The following is a 15379-nucleotide window of genomic DNA, read 5'->3' as shown; positions in this document are numbered from 1 at the left end:
TAAGAAAAAGAAGAAGGGTATCGAGAAAAATCTGAAGTAAGCTAAACGATGGACTTGATATTATCGCACAAAGGGAAAAAAAAATTCATGAAGAAAAATTTAAACTAGAGAATATAAAGAAAGGCATAAAGCACAAGGGGGAAGCAAACAAAAGTCGCAAAAATAAAACAAAGCGAAATGTATGAATAGCTAGAGAGAGATGCCAGTCGAGCAACCTTGTCCTGCAACTTTGGCCTTATATATCTAGCCGAATTTTTGAAAACCAACGTAAAAAAATTGGTGGGCATTTGAGTGAAAAGGCTACTTTGGAGACAGCTTTCGGCCGCAAAAAAAAACTGTTGGACGCACTGACGGTCTATTCGGCGGTAACGTGATAAAAAATCCGGCTAGATATATAATAACACAAATAACAGCATGCAGAAACATGCCATGATCTAACACCCAAATACCAAACTGCAAAAACACCTCGTGATCGAATTCCCAAACGCGAGAAAATACATTTTATGTAGGGGGTTGAGCACTGGGAATCTTGCCGCGTTTTTTCTTCATGGAATAGAAGAAATGTCTCACGACCTTCAGGGCTCTCCTAGCTTTCCTGACAGATTGAAAAAACCGGCAAAAAAGTTTTACGCTTTATTAGCGAGTTAGCATTTGTACGTTATCAAATAAATTTTTCAGTACAAATGTAAAATCTGCCGAACAATCATTGGCCTTAACCATTGTCAATAGGTTTACTGGACTGGAACTTTCACAAAGGCTCTTTGTTTTCTGTACGGTCGGCTTTGAATACACTGTGTTGACTGTCCTCTTAATAGTTTGTATTGTTATAACGAACTATATAGTAAAAGACAAAGATCTTTATTCTTTGATGAGCAAACTCACGTGATTTGAATTTTGAAATAAATCAAATTTGAACGTTTTTATTTGGTTTAAATTGGCGCCCGAGTAACGGAACGCTGCTTGGAAGGAAGAACGTCGACAAGAAAAAAGAAGCTTACTTCTAAACATGAAGACATCAGCCCTTGTTTTTCTCTGTGCATTTTCTCTGTCTCTGGCTTATTTCGACAACTACATCGAAGGTACTGATTTTTCAGTGTCGTTTTCTGAAACTTTCTCAGTTATCGGCGGGTTCATTCGTTCATAAATTAGATACGCACAGACTAGTTTTCTACGTTTCTTTCAATTTTTCAGTCTTTTAACGTACATCAGATATATCTTTTGTACAAAATACATTTTCTAGAAGAAAAAGTTATTTTAGAGCCGTAACTATATATTACAAAGGTATACTCGTCATGGACACTTCAGTATTCCAAGTCAGGAATATATCATTTCACTTGTTGTTTAGGACCTAAAGAAACGCAGTTCACTTCAGTTCTACAAGCGTGTATGAACTTTGTCACTGATATTGAAGCTGAAAGGAGATTATATGTGATGCGTTCAGAAAACTGACTTTTTTTTGTGTTAAGGAGGGCAGTAAAGTTCGAACGTCAAATTAACCGGGCAGCGCGAGGCAGGGCCAGTCGCCTGAAAAAGCCACAGGTCAAAACTATCAAAAAATTATTAGAAAAGAAGGCGAAAGGTCACTTATTACGCCCAATTTGATAAAGACTTTGTTTGCAAAATTCGCCATTAGCGGTGTGATTATATGGACGATTCCGGCCTGTAAATGTGTTAGAACCAAAGAGTATATTAACGGGCGCGCTTCGACATTGGCATTGAGAATAATTTGCATACATTTCCATATCTTATGGTAGTTTCTAGATCAGCTTTACATCACTACAAAAACTTCTTCGTCTCAATAATAAGTCGTGATGTTTTGCGGGACAATGAATAAGCCTTGTTGTGGGAAAAGCTGGAAGACATTCGCTGAACGAAGTTAAAGCGAAAATCGGCATGCTATCATGTCGAGCTACAGTGCGAATTCAAAGATGCTTTTCCTCCGAATTTGTGGGCGTTTCGGTTAATACACTGAGTATCTCACTCAAGGTCTCACTTAGTTATCTTAATTAGGGCCAAACTAGTCAATACCTCAGAGTGAGCTGAAATAGTTCTTTGGTAGCTCGTGGGGGTGTACGTCTGGAGTTAGGTCGACCACGCAGACGTTCTCCTCATCTCGTCCGCGCTTGAAGAGTTTAGTCGAGGCCAAGTTGACCACAGATTTGTATACGTAATAGCACGATTTGTAGTGATATTAGGCATAAATACCACGAGTGATATTTCGAAATTGTTATACGTAAAATTTGAGACAATTTTGAAATATCGCGAGTGGTATTTATGCCAACTATCATGTACGAATTATGCTATTATTTGTTTGTACTACTACCCGCAAAAGGTTTGTAATTTCAACATGTAGGTATTTCAAATTTAGCTGAAATACCACTGCTCTAGGCCAATCCAATTGTCGAAATTTCTTAAGTAGTAGTATAAAGTGATCAAATTACATTGTAGTCACAAAAATTTTTTGAGACGATAACAATACAGCATTTATCCGTTAATTTCAGGCCCTTGGGAGAATGAGGACGAAGCGGTTAATCCGGAGTCTATAAAGTTACAGGGTAAAGTTTACCAGTGCACAGAGGATATGGATTGTGACTGCCCCAAGCTCCTTTGTACTGAGCTGGAGTAAAGAGTTGCAGAAAAGGAGGCCCGTTGCCAGCGAAATGCAGGCTCGCTAAAGACTACAGTGAAATAAACCTGCAAGACGCAAAAAGGAAGTTCTGGGGAAAGGACGGAGATTGCTATTGCCAATAAGGCAAATAAAGAACATTCCGCTTCTTGAATCTGATGGAAAAGTACAACGGAATAGGAACGAAATAAAAGAAAACGCTGAAGAAAGTGTCGAATGAAACGTACTAATTCAAAACGGAGCGAAAAAGCTGATAACCAAGAAAAAATGAATTTTAAAAGAAAATTGAAACTAAAAAACTAGAAAAACGACCTGAGAGAATAGCATATTTGGTTCGACTCAGGGTAAACTGAATTCCTACTAAAACGGGGACCTTAATTCTAACAACTGGAAGGGTAGAAAATTTGCCAAAGAAACCTAATGAAGACTTGGTTCCTTTTGTTTGAGTGAAAAAGTATCACAACTAATACTTGCACGTCATCTTCCTTGCATCCATCTCCTCGCATAGCTGATCATATCTACTGGCCTGTTTCACTCTAGTTTGTTACAGATTCGTGCCCATCAGTCGCTATTTTCGTGTTTTGGGGGTACGAGAGGCCACTATTTTGCCTTCGTCCATTCCTATGAGTCCTTGTGCGTCTTAACTTAACCTTAATTTTCTCACACCCCCAAAACAAGCAAATTGCGACTGGATACGAATATAAATTTGTTACGCATATTACCTTCAAGCGAACGTGGCAAAGCAAACGCGCGAGGGTTTAGACGAAAAGAGTAGGAAGGACTGCAATCTCTTTCCTAACCGACGCGCTTAATCCTCCTTCTCTTTCGTCTTCTCCCTCGCTTATTTGCAGCGCTTACTTGCACGTAAAATGCTCGCCAGCGCGACAATCCTGAGGGATTGCTAGCACTGATGTATCCAGGTTTTTCTTTTCATGATACGCCCTTGAGCTCCATATTATGTATTGAGCTCTATGATAATTCAGTTGAACCCAGTCAATACGAATTAACAACAAGAGGATATGCCATGGTGTCCTTATCAGCGATGCATCTATGGGAGGGTACAGGGGGGTGCGCAGGGTGGGTCGGTGTGGTAGTGTAGCGGTAAGGGAGAGAGATTAGGATACGAAAGGGCCGGGTGCGAGGTCCAGGTTCGACCCTGGGTTGTGATTTTCTTTCTTTTTCATAGAAAAACTTTCAATAACAGGTCAAAAATTTTCTAAATGTCTCAAAAATGACCGCGATCGTTTACGAGAGGGACAACTGCGTCGTCTTTTCTGATGGGTTTTCACTGGTAAGATAATCAGTCATAGACGATGTGTAGATAAACAGTTTCCTTAAAGCGGGGTTGACAAGTTAATTGGGAGTTTGTTACTCGGGACACATAAAAATGTCCGTTGTGCGTATTAACCGATGTCCAGTGTGCCACGCTTAGTGACCGGCAGATGAACCTTTCTGTAAGAGCAAGAGATCATGATATTATGAGACTAGGAACATAAATTATTATTGTTGCCGTTGTTGAAGCAAGAGTTACAAAATTGGAAAATCGTACACCATTATAACGTTGAGCAACCTCGTCTTAGGTATCTTTGCTTTGTAAGGGAATCCGGTTGCCAAGTCCAGGAAAGTTTTTGTTATGGAATCCGGAATCCGAGACATTTTTGCTTGTAGAATCAGGAATCTTGCGCTTTGGAATCCGGAATCCAAGTTCCACTGACAAAGTCCGGAATCCAGTTTCCATAAACCCGGAATCAACGGTGTTGAATGCAGAATCCAAGACTACCTTAGATTTCCTTACATGGGACGAGATAACAATATCTGTCTCAGGCCGTCTTCATGCAATCACAACCCCTGAGGTTGTCATTTGAAGTTTAGAGGATAAATGAAAACGCTTACATGTACATTGTCTTTATTTCTCAGCCTCTGTCCCAGTGTTTCCTTGCTTGGCAACTTGATCGTAATGCTCTAATATAACTAAGTTAAGACCCGGATGGTCACAAATAGGGTGAAGGTGGGGTCTGCACGGCCTCCAGCAAATCATCGTAACAAGGAGGAGGTTCGCCTTCTTTGAGTCTCACTCCAGCGTTGTACTGCATGTATTCAACGTAATGCGGAGGGTATTCTGGTAACTTTTCAGCCTGAAATGGTGTGTCGTTTTGTGTCGTGCAGTTCATTTTTGTGGTGGTCGCTTTTATTGCAAAAAGGTTGCCGAGGACCACTGGTCTATGATAAGGACGTCTACGGCGATAGCGCGTGAAGTAAAAACACATTGAAGCTATACATAGAAGAACACAAGTTCCGAGGATTCCAGCGGCAATAAAGGTGTCAGCATCATCGTTATGATATGGAATACAGTGTTCTGAGCAAACTCTGTCACAGCAGCTTTCCCACAGTCTGCAGTCAGCGTCTTGTGAACAGGAATGTCCGACGCAGACATCACCAACTACGCAGAGGTGACTACAGCAACTCTCTTTTACACCGCAGTCGAACTGAGAAGAACAGTTGCGGCTACTCGATGTCGAGACAGACGACGTAGTAAAGGATTCGGAAGGAAAGTGCACAGAGAAAAACATCAATATGAAAAGGAAACAATTCAAAATAATAACCGACGTAGCCATAAACACCCACACCTTACTCGACGGTGAATTGTTTGCAGTTTTCGGGAAACGAAGTTTCACAGAGATGGGAAGTATTCTCACTTTGTTCTCCAGACAAGCTACTTCGTGATCATGACGAACAGATGATGTCTCAAATTGTGTATTAAATTACAAGCCTAAAACTATTTCCCATCGCGTGACTTGGAAATTCTAAGTCACGGAACTTGAAAAAAATAAGGCCTGGGGCGAGATATCGCGTTACTCCAAAACTCCGATTAGCATGTTTGTAATGCGACACTGTCAAAATGGCGGAAAAACACCGCGCCAGGAAAAACTGGCGATGCACTATAGAACGAGCAGAAAAGTTTATTTCCTCCCAATATTTTTCTGATATCAACTTGTACAGCAGGTATGTACTTGTCACGTCCACTGCCACTGCATCAAACATTGATTCAAATGCAGATTCATCTTTGTTACATTTATGCCACATCACCATTCGGCCAGTTGCTCCGAAAACGTCGATAATGAAAGTGCAAGAAATGTAAAATTATGTGGAAAGAGAGACAGAGAGTCAAACAAGAAATCCCCTGTGTTTTCAGTCCTTTACTAGTTAATGTTAAGACACCAGCAACATTTGGCTGTTTATCGGAGAACAAAAGAATTTTACAGCTGATTTCAGTGCAGCGTTTTTAGACATGATTCGACCGAGAGGTTACAAAGCAGTACAGTATTCTACTGGAATCAAAGCACACAATCTGAAATTTACTTTGATGATTATAGCTTGAATGTTTCTCTTGTAATTCAGAAAAAGAGGACCGTGATTCTCCTTTTCAGACAACAATCGCAATGCATGTTATCGCGCGTGTCGACGGCTCTTTTCTTGACCTTTTTATTAGGCTTCTACCTTGATCTTTAAAGAAATATAGACCTTGTCACGGTTTTGGACGCCATCTTGACGAGTAGGCAAACGCGAAAGAAATTACAGTGTTTGTATGTGAATCTAATTTCGAATAATTTCCGCAGAACGGCTGTTATGAAAAAAATATGATTTGTAAACCAAAGCTTCACTCCTAAGGATTCTACTGAAAAAATTTGAGGGCACTACATTCACTAGAAGACCTAGAACCACTTTTTAAATTTCCTATACACGTCCCGGGAAAATTACAGACAAATGTATGGAAAATCTAAGGCAAGCCTCTGGAGAAATTTAAGCACAGGTAAGCCTCCAAAATTTTTTCGGACGATCCTTTGCTTTGTACCTTTAATTTATTGATATTTTTTTCAGAACATCTGTCTTACAGAAATTATTCGACTCTAGATTCTCATACAAACACTGTAATTTCTCACGGGTTTGCCTTCTCGTCAAGATGGCATCGAAAACCGTGACAAGGTCTATTATATTTTACCCTTTTTGAATAAAAACAAATGTTGCTTTCTTTTAGTTAAGGTTTTCTTAACATGAGCTTATTAGAGTCATAGGTTGAGGACCATACGCCACTTGCACGTTTCCCATAATGCACCTTATATTACCCCCCCCCCCCCCCAAAAATTTTGCATAACCTTTGTTTTTCATTTCTCCTGGGCATTACAACTGTCTCAAGAGAAATTGAAAACAATGCTTATGCAAAATTTTGGGGGGCAAATAAGGCACATTATGGGAGATGTACAAGTGGCGCATGATATTTTTCTGGGGTTGACAAATATTAAACTTTCTAGCAAATTCTTTGACAACAGCAGACTGATCAATTTATCTGTTGATTTTTTCTACAAAATGTCAAGTCTTCCTGTTATATTTTAATTATGCAGATTCTAAGTAAGGATGAAAAAGTACTAACTTCAGGAAATTCAAATTTGCCTCCCTGTTAACTAAATTTACATCACAGCAGTTACATGTAAATTGCGAGCATTCACCGACACCAAAATACCGAAACCTTGTCATACAGAAGAAGACTAAATGATAAAACATCAGACTATATTTTCTATTGCTTTTCGTCGTATTGATAATATTTCGTCTACTGTGAAATTGGCTACAGAAATACATTGGCAATTGAACTCCAAGTTTATCTCTTTTTATCATTCTGTATCATGTCACCACTTTCCATGCAATAAAGCTTTCCTCTTCAGGTGAAACACATTTGTCAGGATTCTAGCTTTGTTACACTTGTGCCTTTTGGTGATAAGCTTTCTTTGCCAGCCAGATGATATGTTTCTCTCACTGTTTCAGATCCCATGGCAGAATTCTCGCCTGCCTTTATTTTTGTAACCGTTTATGTACTGTGAAGCCATACATCACATGATTGGTGTCAAATCATGACAGGTCAAATCATAACCGTTGAATCATGTCTGAAAATCCGGATCTATACATAACAATGAAATCAGCTGTAAGCAAGGCTACATTCACACATAGCCATTGGAAGCCCCCTCCCCTAAAAAAAAAATTGGGGAGAGAGACGTATGTGAATTGCAGTCATTAATTGTGTTCTGGTATACATTTGCATAAATTATATGAAATGCCAAACCAGCCATCCAAAGTATTATGAATGATTATATGTTAGGACAATCAATAATAAGACAAGTACAAGTACTAGTTAAATAACATACCGGATGTTCTTGTTGTAGATTGTACTCTAAGAAGCTGTCAGTGAGTTCACTTACCCACTTTGCTGCTCCTGGTAGGGTCACATACAATGAGGCTATCAGGGAAAAATTTGTGGAAACTCAAGTTGGATGCAGTTTTGGTCCAACGTAAGATTGCACTTTTAATCATGAGACAGTATTCTTAAAAGCTAAATTTTAGTGAAGTCCTGAAGACATAATTTTCAGTTCTCAACCCATAATTAGTGCTCTGTCAAAGCACTGTGATGAGTACTCATTATATATAGACATTTTCATCCTGTACTAAAGATTATGCATGCAAGTATACATTTGGGAAGTAGATATCTGATTTACCATGCATGTAATATTGCCGAAATCTTTATCAGGTGGTCCACACATTGGTTCAAAGTTATTATCCACATTCCAGAAGAATGGAAGGGAGAGGCAGTGCACTTTAGGTGGAATTCTGCTTCAGAGGCCATGGTGATTATATATTACATACTTTTATTATAAAACAAAGTTTACAGATCTTTGTCCACAATGCAATATGTGATTGATTCTTATAACATTAAATCCTCACTGTTTTTGTACCCAGTTGAACTCCGACAATACGCTGTCAAACCCTGAAGATAAACAATTGCCTTTGAACCAGGGCAGGTGTAGCTCAGTGGGTAGAGAGCTTGACTGCAGAGCCGGTTGAGGTTGCGGGTTTGATTCCCAAAGCCAGACCAAATATACTCTGGGTCTAATAAAATAGCTGAGAAAATGCCTGGCTCAGATGTCCACAAATCTAGTGTCCCTTGGGCAGTTAGTACTATTTTCGTGCAAAATTTTAATATGCATTGATTGACACTCAAATAAAGTGGTATTTTATTAATTTCTCAAGTTCGTTTGCTGCACCATCATGTACCTTGTATCGATGTACAATACCTTATGTGTACATTTCCTCCAAAGAAAGGAAAAACACTGTTTTCTTTCCTTCAGGGCTACAGGGATGGCAGGCTAATGCATAATAAATTGTTATTAAAAGCTGAATCATTGGATGATGTAATCAGGGTTGTCATTAAGAGCCGGGGGCCGGGGATTTCCCCCGGCTAATATGAACGTGGTCCCCAGCTAATTTCATTGGAAAATAGAAGAAAAATAGAACCAGAAGAAACCCCTAGCTGTTTGATTCCCCGCCTACTTGTTGTATTTACCTGGCAACTTTGAAATCTTAGTGACAACCCTGTGTAATTCTAGAGCTGTGATTGGTTTAGCCGTCATGGTATATGAGCCATTACACTATGCTCTCCAAATATGGTAACTCTACACATCTGCTAAGAATTAAAAACAAGCTGAAAATCAGTTGTTTTTGCAAAAAAAGTCAGGAAGAATTCTCGATATTTTGTGGGCGTTTTCGTTAAAACAATTATTCCACTCACACTTGTTGGATATGAGATGATTATAGCCAACTCGGTGCTATGCGCCTCATTGGCTATCTACCATCTCATATCCAACGTGCACTTGTTGGATAATTGTTAAATAGTTCCAGAGAACTGTATTGTGCATTAAATTTTCCACAATTTTTCTCTCCATGGTTGTTTATGCTGTAGGTCTGGCAAGATGGGAAACCAAGACAGGTATTAAGAACAATCTGAACACATTTTTTCAGAAACCAATAACTTAAAAACACTGTTAAGTAATACATAATTTTGAAGCCCCTGATATATACTCTGTCATCTTTAAACTGATGTTGCTGAGGAATATTTTAAATGAGGTGGCAATACCTGAAGCCTTACTTTTTAGTAGCAAACTTCATTCACAGCTTGAGTTCAGACTGTTCAACTTTTACAGTAGTTGCTGTGTTAAAAATTTTAACCTTGTTTTAATTAAAACTGTTTTTTTTTTTTTTTAATTCACAGCTGTCACTGAAATTGTAGTTTGCTGAGAAGGGGGGTTAGTTTAGCAGGAAATTGAAATTGAAACTTGGTTCTAACTTTTCTCTTGTTTCCTGTGAAAGAAGCCAAAATGCTGAGCTCATAGTAGCCAGGGAAATTTCTGGCCCCCGGGCAGCCCGTAGTGACAGCCCTATGATATTCATTTATTTGTTTTAATTTTTCTTGCATTGTTTTTCATGGTAATATGTCTTGTCACTAGTTGTTCTCATATTGTGGGTGGCACCTCCAAAAATGTTGTGCAATAATGTAAACCACTATTAGATTTGCATGCAGTTCAGCCATCCTCACTGATGAACGGCTCCGGGTTGGGGGGGGGGGGGGGGGGAAGGGAGGTATTTCAGTAAAATGACCTACTTGGATAGGTGCATCTTTTGGCTTTGAAAAAGGCAAGAAAAATTTCCGGATTTGTGATTTATTCTTACGTAAAAGACGGTGCATTTGCAGCAGTTAAAAGGGATTCAATGTTGTAAACTAGTTTGTGGAAGATGAACCATTTGTCAATAAAAGGTATACAAAAGGGTACCTTTTTTGTCAAAAATGGTATACCGGGGTATAAAAGGGTAAGCCTCCCCGTAGAAAATTTTGTTGAGTATCCCCCTCCCCCCGGGGAACAGCTACCACAGTTATATATTTGCAGGGGCAACAATTGTTAATAGTCTGTCCCATTTCAATTATTATGCTGCGTTAATATTCCCACTCATTTTTTTTTTATTTTCCTTTAGGGTTTGACTGGTGCTGATGGCCACCAACAAAGAACTGATTATGTGCTCTCAGCTAATGCCACTCCCGGCAGGTACTGTACTAAAAAAAATACGGAGTCTAAGGTGTCACGACGACTACGGCAACGAGAACGCCAAAAAAGCAATAGATTTTTAATAGCTTAACAACAACTTTGCACGGGCAGCACCGCACTTTTTGTTACAAGAGCGTTCGCCTACGTATGACAATGTGAGTAAACTGGGATGAATAAAAAATGATCGTGCTGTAGTTTCAAAGAACGCGAAGTCACTCTTCAGGTGAGGTTTTTGCCGGGTTCCTGGTCACCTCGCCACAAAACCATCTCGCCACCAACTAAATCGCCACAAAGAATTATGTATCTTTAATACTTTTCGAAAGGACAAGTCGATAATGACGTACAAACCCAGGGGGAGGGGGTACTCCGGATTTCAAGTGACGGGGATGATCGAATGGGGGGAAAAGTCAAAACCCAAAATAATCCTTGGGACTTCTAACAAAACCCAAAATCTTTGGTACAAAAATTAACCCCCAAGCCTTAAAAAAAGCCGCAAAACAAGTTTGGTTGTGTTTTATTTCGCAGAACTACGCGGCCTGCTGGAGCACTACTATGAGTCTTCAGATTGTTTTGAACACCACCCCATAAAATCCCTTCTTAAATCAAGCCACCCAAAAAAATTCTTGCCAAATTTTCTTACCCCAAAAAATCCTTCGATCATCCCCGTCACTTGAAATCCGGAGTACCTCCCCCCACCCCGCCCCGCCACCGGGGCTTACACACTCCATTGTTCCAATGTTAAGGTACACTTTATATGTGGAAATGGCTGCCAATGGTATGTTTGGTGCAGGGAAGGATGGCCTGATAAATGCGCCGGACCCCTCGCGCAAGTACACTCTCTCTATGGCTGAGGTCGCTGTGTTTGACACCGCATATTATCAAGTTTTAATGGACCTTACTGTCATCATAGACCTGGCAAAGGTATGTGGGAAAATGCCTCCATTTATCAAAGTTGCTGATAATTATCACTGCCTGAAATGCCCGCTTTACTGTCCCTTCATCAAGCCATACTCAGTCAGGATTCATTTGTGTATACTGGTCATTACCCGGTCCGTTCATATTGGCATGAGTTGATAACATCTCGCTTCAAACATGTGCTACTTATTACACTCATAATCAAGTTTTCGTCCGCTTGCTGAGTAAAACATTGCGCGCGATGTTGCACGCGCCATCGTGTTTTTAATCTCTGGGCCAATTCAAAATTTGCTATAGCAATGCCGCGTATGAAATATTTGAAGGGTTCTCTTCGCTGTAACTTTATTGCCTGCATTGTTTCGAGAGAAAATGCACCTTGTACCCGCACCTCTCTTAGTTATTAATTGTATAGCCCAGGATTCCGTTTCTCAAAAGTGCTGGTTACTTTTTCTCGCCCAACACAAACGACAAATCAGTACATTAGCCTTCGTTTAGCCTCATCCCCTCATCCCTTAGAAGGAAACACATCGTGACTGGAATCTTAATCTTATATAACTCTTAAGCCTAGTTTTCACTAGCCCATAAGCACAAGCGAAGGACATACGCACGCGCAGAATGGCATATTTGACTTAATTCTCGATACCAGCTCTCCTCAACCCGATGATAAACAAGATGGCGGACGAAGCGTCCGCCATATTGCTTTTAAAGTGTGCGCATGAGGTCTGGGTCAAAGTGACCTATGATTGGTCCACGACCTTGTGCTTATGCTTGTGCTAATGTCGACCCTGTTTTCACCAGTCAAAGCTACAACATAAGCTTGAGCACAAGCGCAAACTTGTCCATTTTTCTTGTGCTTATGCTTATGTCGACCCAGTTTTCACTTGCTTACACATGTGCTTGTCCTTATGCTTATGCTTACGCGCTAGTGAAAGCCAGGCTTTAGGGCTCTATACTAGCGTAACTTATTTGGAATTATCATTTTTGAACAGAACCTCTCACAAGAAAATCCCAGAGCATTTCAAGCTCTTCACACTGCAAATGACATCGTGAATACATGTCAGGACCTGTCAGATAGAACGTCGTTGCAAAGGTGATGTTATGGAATAGTTACTAAATTGATGATTGCGCGAAACATCGAAAAAATTCCCCTTGCTGATCTGTTCTCCTTGCAAGGAGATTTTCGCACGTGTTTCCTTGTTCTCTTTCTCGAATTGTGTGCACACGGGATATCTTTAACTAAGTTATTGCCAAGATTGCGATAGATGTAAAATTGCATGGACTGTAGTGCTACTATTAATAGTACTACTCATTTTTAAATGCGTTTCAAGTTTGTACAATATAACTTGCCTTTTAATTGGAAAATTAAACAAGACTTACCTGTAAGATGAAGTTTGATTGAGATTCTATCACATGGGCGGGCACGCAGGAGATTGCACCGAGTGTCTCGCGCGTACGCTGTGCGGTCATGCGATTGAATAGGGATCAACAGCTAGATATCCTCTTATTCTTGTACCCCTACTTCGTAATGGACTTATTTCTCCTTTAGTCATACGCTGATGCGTCAGAGGCACTTTCCTCTTATGAGAGGTGGTGAATCCCTAACAAGTATGAAACGCGCGTTAGTAGCACAGGTTACTCTGAAAAGTATTTCTGAGCTTTCTAAAAAGAAACCGTCCTTACGTTTGTCGCGCAGTCTTGTTAAGATCTCATAAAATAGTGTGTATGTTTGAGCATGTTCTGAGTTATCTTAATCTAGAATACAGACTCTTTTTACAAAGGCATCTTTTTTTTTTTGTCCGGTTCTAGGGCGCACGAAATAGCCGACAGATTCTTTAAACAAGCAAATGGAGATTCTCAACACCAGGTCCACGCTGTTGGAAATTGTCACATCGATTGTGGTATGGTTATTATTAAACGAACAACAATATCAAATTCTGTTCTATGCACATCTACTTATCTATCCATCCCTCTGTTCGTCCCCCTGTCCGCCCACCTGTCCGTCCGTCTATCAGTTCGTCTGTCAGCCTGTCTGTCCATCCGTCAGTCTGTCTGTCCGTCCGTCTGTCTTCCTCAGTGTTTTTCCGTCTGTCCGTCCGTCCGTCCGTCCGTCCGCCTGTCTGACTGTCTGACCATACGTCCATCTGTCCACCTATTCGTGCGTTTGTCTTTCCGTCTGCCTTTCCTTCCCCCTGTCCGTCTGTCCATGCCCAGTTTCTTCCATCTGTCCTTCCCCCTATCCGCCTGTCCTTCCACCCCTCCGTCCACCTGTCCTTCCATCTATACACCATCCTCTGTCCGCCTGTCCATCCATTAGTCCTTCCGTTCGTCCGTCCACCTGTCCATCCGACCCTCCATTCATCCCTCTTCTTGTTTGTCCGTCCATCTGCCCATCCCTCTGTTGCCCTGTTTGTCCACCCGTCTGTCCGTGCGCCTTTTCGTGTGTACGTTCCGTCCATTCATTCCTCCATCTGTTTGTCTGTCCGTCCTTCCCTCTGCCCTTCCGTCCACTCGTCCATTCGTCTTTTTGTCCCTTCGTTTGTCCGTCATCCCCTCATTTCGTTTATCTATTCGTCTGTCCGTCCACCCATCCACCCGTCCGTCCATCTGTTCGTCTCTCGTGTATCTATCCATTTATCTGTCTATCTGTCTCCCCATCTATTGATCAATTAACGTATTTAGTTTTTTTAGTTGTGTATTCTTACTATTTTTACAGCCTGGCTATGGCCTATCGCCGAGACCATCAGAAAGTGTGGTCGCAGTTTTGCAACAGCTGTGAGGTTGATGGAGAAATACCCTGACTTCAAATTCGTGTGCTCACAGGTGTGTTCATTCTCTGTTGTCCCGGTTTAAGGTTGGTATCAGTCTTTCTACCACAGGCGAAGAACATGCTAGTAAATATATGATTCTGCCCACGTAACCCAGAATTCGAAAACCTACGATATGACCAACAGCAAAAGGAGAGACGGAGAAAGAAAAGCTTGTTATTTAAAAAACTTCAACTCCTTTACAAGCCTCTTAATAATGCAGTGGGATACAATGTTGACTGCTAAGCTGCGAAGCGAAGAAGAACGGTGGATTCTGGAAGTTGGAAGTGACAGTGTAAAACTGTTGAAATTGAACCAATAACTTACTTTTAATTAACCTACTTACTTAAAGTACATGTGTTAACTTTCGCTTTTGAATAATCACGTTTGCCTCATCAATCAGGCTCAACAACTTGAGTGGGTCAAGCTTCACTATCCAAGCCTGTTCGACGAAATAAAAGCGTTTGCTGCTAAAGGACAATTCATACCTGTTGGAGGAACTTGGGTAGAAATGGTAAGGATGTAAACGTCTTCAAAGATAGAGCGGTTTTCATTTGAGTGTCGAAAAGTAATTGGTTTTGCACTTTCTACACGATGCGATTGGCTTAAAAGATTCGCGCCACCTTTTCATCCAATCAGAAGTAAAACCAAAGCCAATTGTGACGCGCTCGCATGCATTTTCCCGCGCTTTGCGTCAGCCACATGTAATTACTTCGAGTTTTGATTGGTTCAATGTATTGTCTGTGTCCTATGTGATTGGCCAGAGTAATTACTTTGGTTTTGGTTTTACGACACTCAAACGAAAACCACTCTAATGTCATGCATTGGTGTATATCTACTGTGCTAAATTCCCACCTGCCGGAAAAAAAGAGTAAAACGTTAAGTGACACATGCGAAGTCAACTAGTGAGTGTTCGTCAGTCGTGGGCCAATTTAGAGTGGGCCTTGCCAGCCTCTCTTACAGACGCACTATAAACTTTATGACAGGCTCGCTTGTGAATAGTTCCATGATTAGGGCTTGAGCCGTTTCTTCCCATTATGTAGTTGAGGATTTCTCAATTTCCTGCCTTCTTTGCGCCTTTCACGCAGGTTAACCCATCGATTTAGATCACA

At 40.7% G+C, this 15379-nt stretch overlaps 3 protein-coding genes across 3 annotated transcripts in view; 2 read left to right on the top strand and 1 right to left on the bottom strand.

Moving 5' to 3' along the window:
- Positions 1-15379, bottom strand: part of LOC140949281 (uncharacterized) — a 178400-nt gene that overhangs the window by 52554 nt on the left and 110467 nt on the right. The gene's annotated exons all lie outside the window — the stretch shown is intronic.
- On the top strand, positions 744-2868 carry LOC140948116 (uncharacterized). Its single transcript, XM_073397343.1, has 3 exons — positions 744-1079; positions 2502-2609; positions 2657-2868. Exons 1-3 carry the CDS (start codon positions 1007-1009, stop codon positions 2749-2751), a joined length of 276 nt encoding a protein of 91 aa, XP_073253444.1. The 5' UTR covers positions 744-1006; the 3' UTR covers positions 2752-2868.
- Positions 5237-15379, top strand: part of LOC140947488 (alpha-mannosidase 2C1-like) — a 28334-nt gene continuing 18191 nt past the window's right edge. The window contains exons 1-10 of the mRNA XM_073396597.1: positions 5237-5629; positions 7840-7965; positions 8202-8298; positions 9411-9437; positions 10478-10548; positions 11292-11469; positions 12453-12553; positions 13270-13361; positions 14177-14283; positions 14671-14781. Of these exons, the coding sequence (XP_073252698.1) occupies positions 5526-5629; positions 7840-7965; positions 8202-8298; positions 9411-9437; positions 10478-10548; positions 11292-11469; positions 12453-12553; positions 13270-13361; positions 14177-14283; positions 14671-14781 (1014 nt within the window). The 5' untranslated portion in view covers positions 5237-5525. The remainder of the gene's footprint in view (positions 5630-7839; positions 7966-8201; positions 8299-9410; positions 9438-10477; positions 10549-11291; positions 11470-12452; positions 12554-13269; positions 13362-14176; positions 14284-14670; positions 14782-15379) is intronic.

Source organism: Porites lutea, chromosome 9 (assembly GCF_958299795.1).
Source record: "Porites lutea chromosome 9, jaPorLute2.1, whole genome shotgun sequence".
Lineage (NCBI taxonomy): Eukaryota > Metazoa > Cnidaria > Anthozoa > Scleractinia > Poritidae > Porites > Porites lutea.
The sequence above is the reverse complement of the archived record's forward strand: the minus strand, read 5'-3'. Positions and strand labels throughout refer to the sequence as shown.

Bases quoted from the DNA above. Each gene is read 5' to 3' on its own strand.
- LOC140948116 (XM_073397343.1), top strand. From the start codon at position 1,007: ATGAAGACATCAGCCCTTGTTTTTCTCTGTGCATTTTCTCTGTCTCTG. The intron at 1,080-2,501 runs GTACTGATTTTT...CGTTAATTTCAG, and splicing joins TTTCGACAACTACATCGAAG to GCCCTTGGGAGAATGAGGAC. The intron at 2,610-2,656 runs GTACTGAGCTGG...GCCCGTTGCCAG, and splicing joins TGACTGCCCCAAGCTCCTTT to CGAAATGCAGGCTCGCTAAA.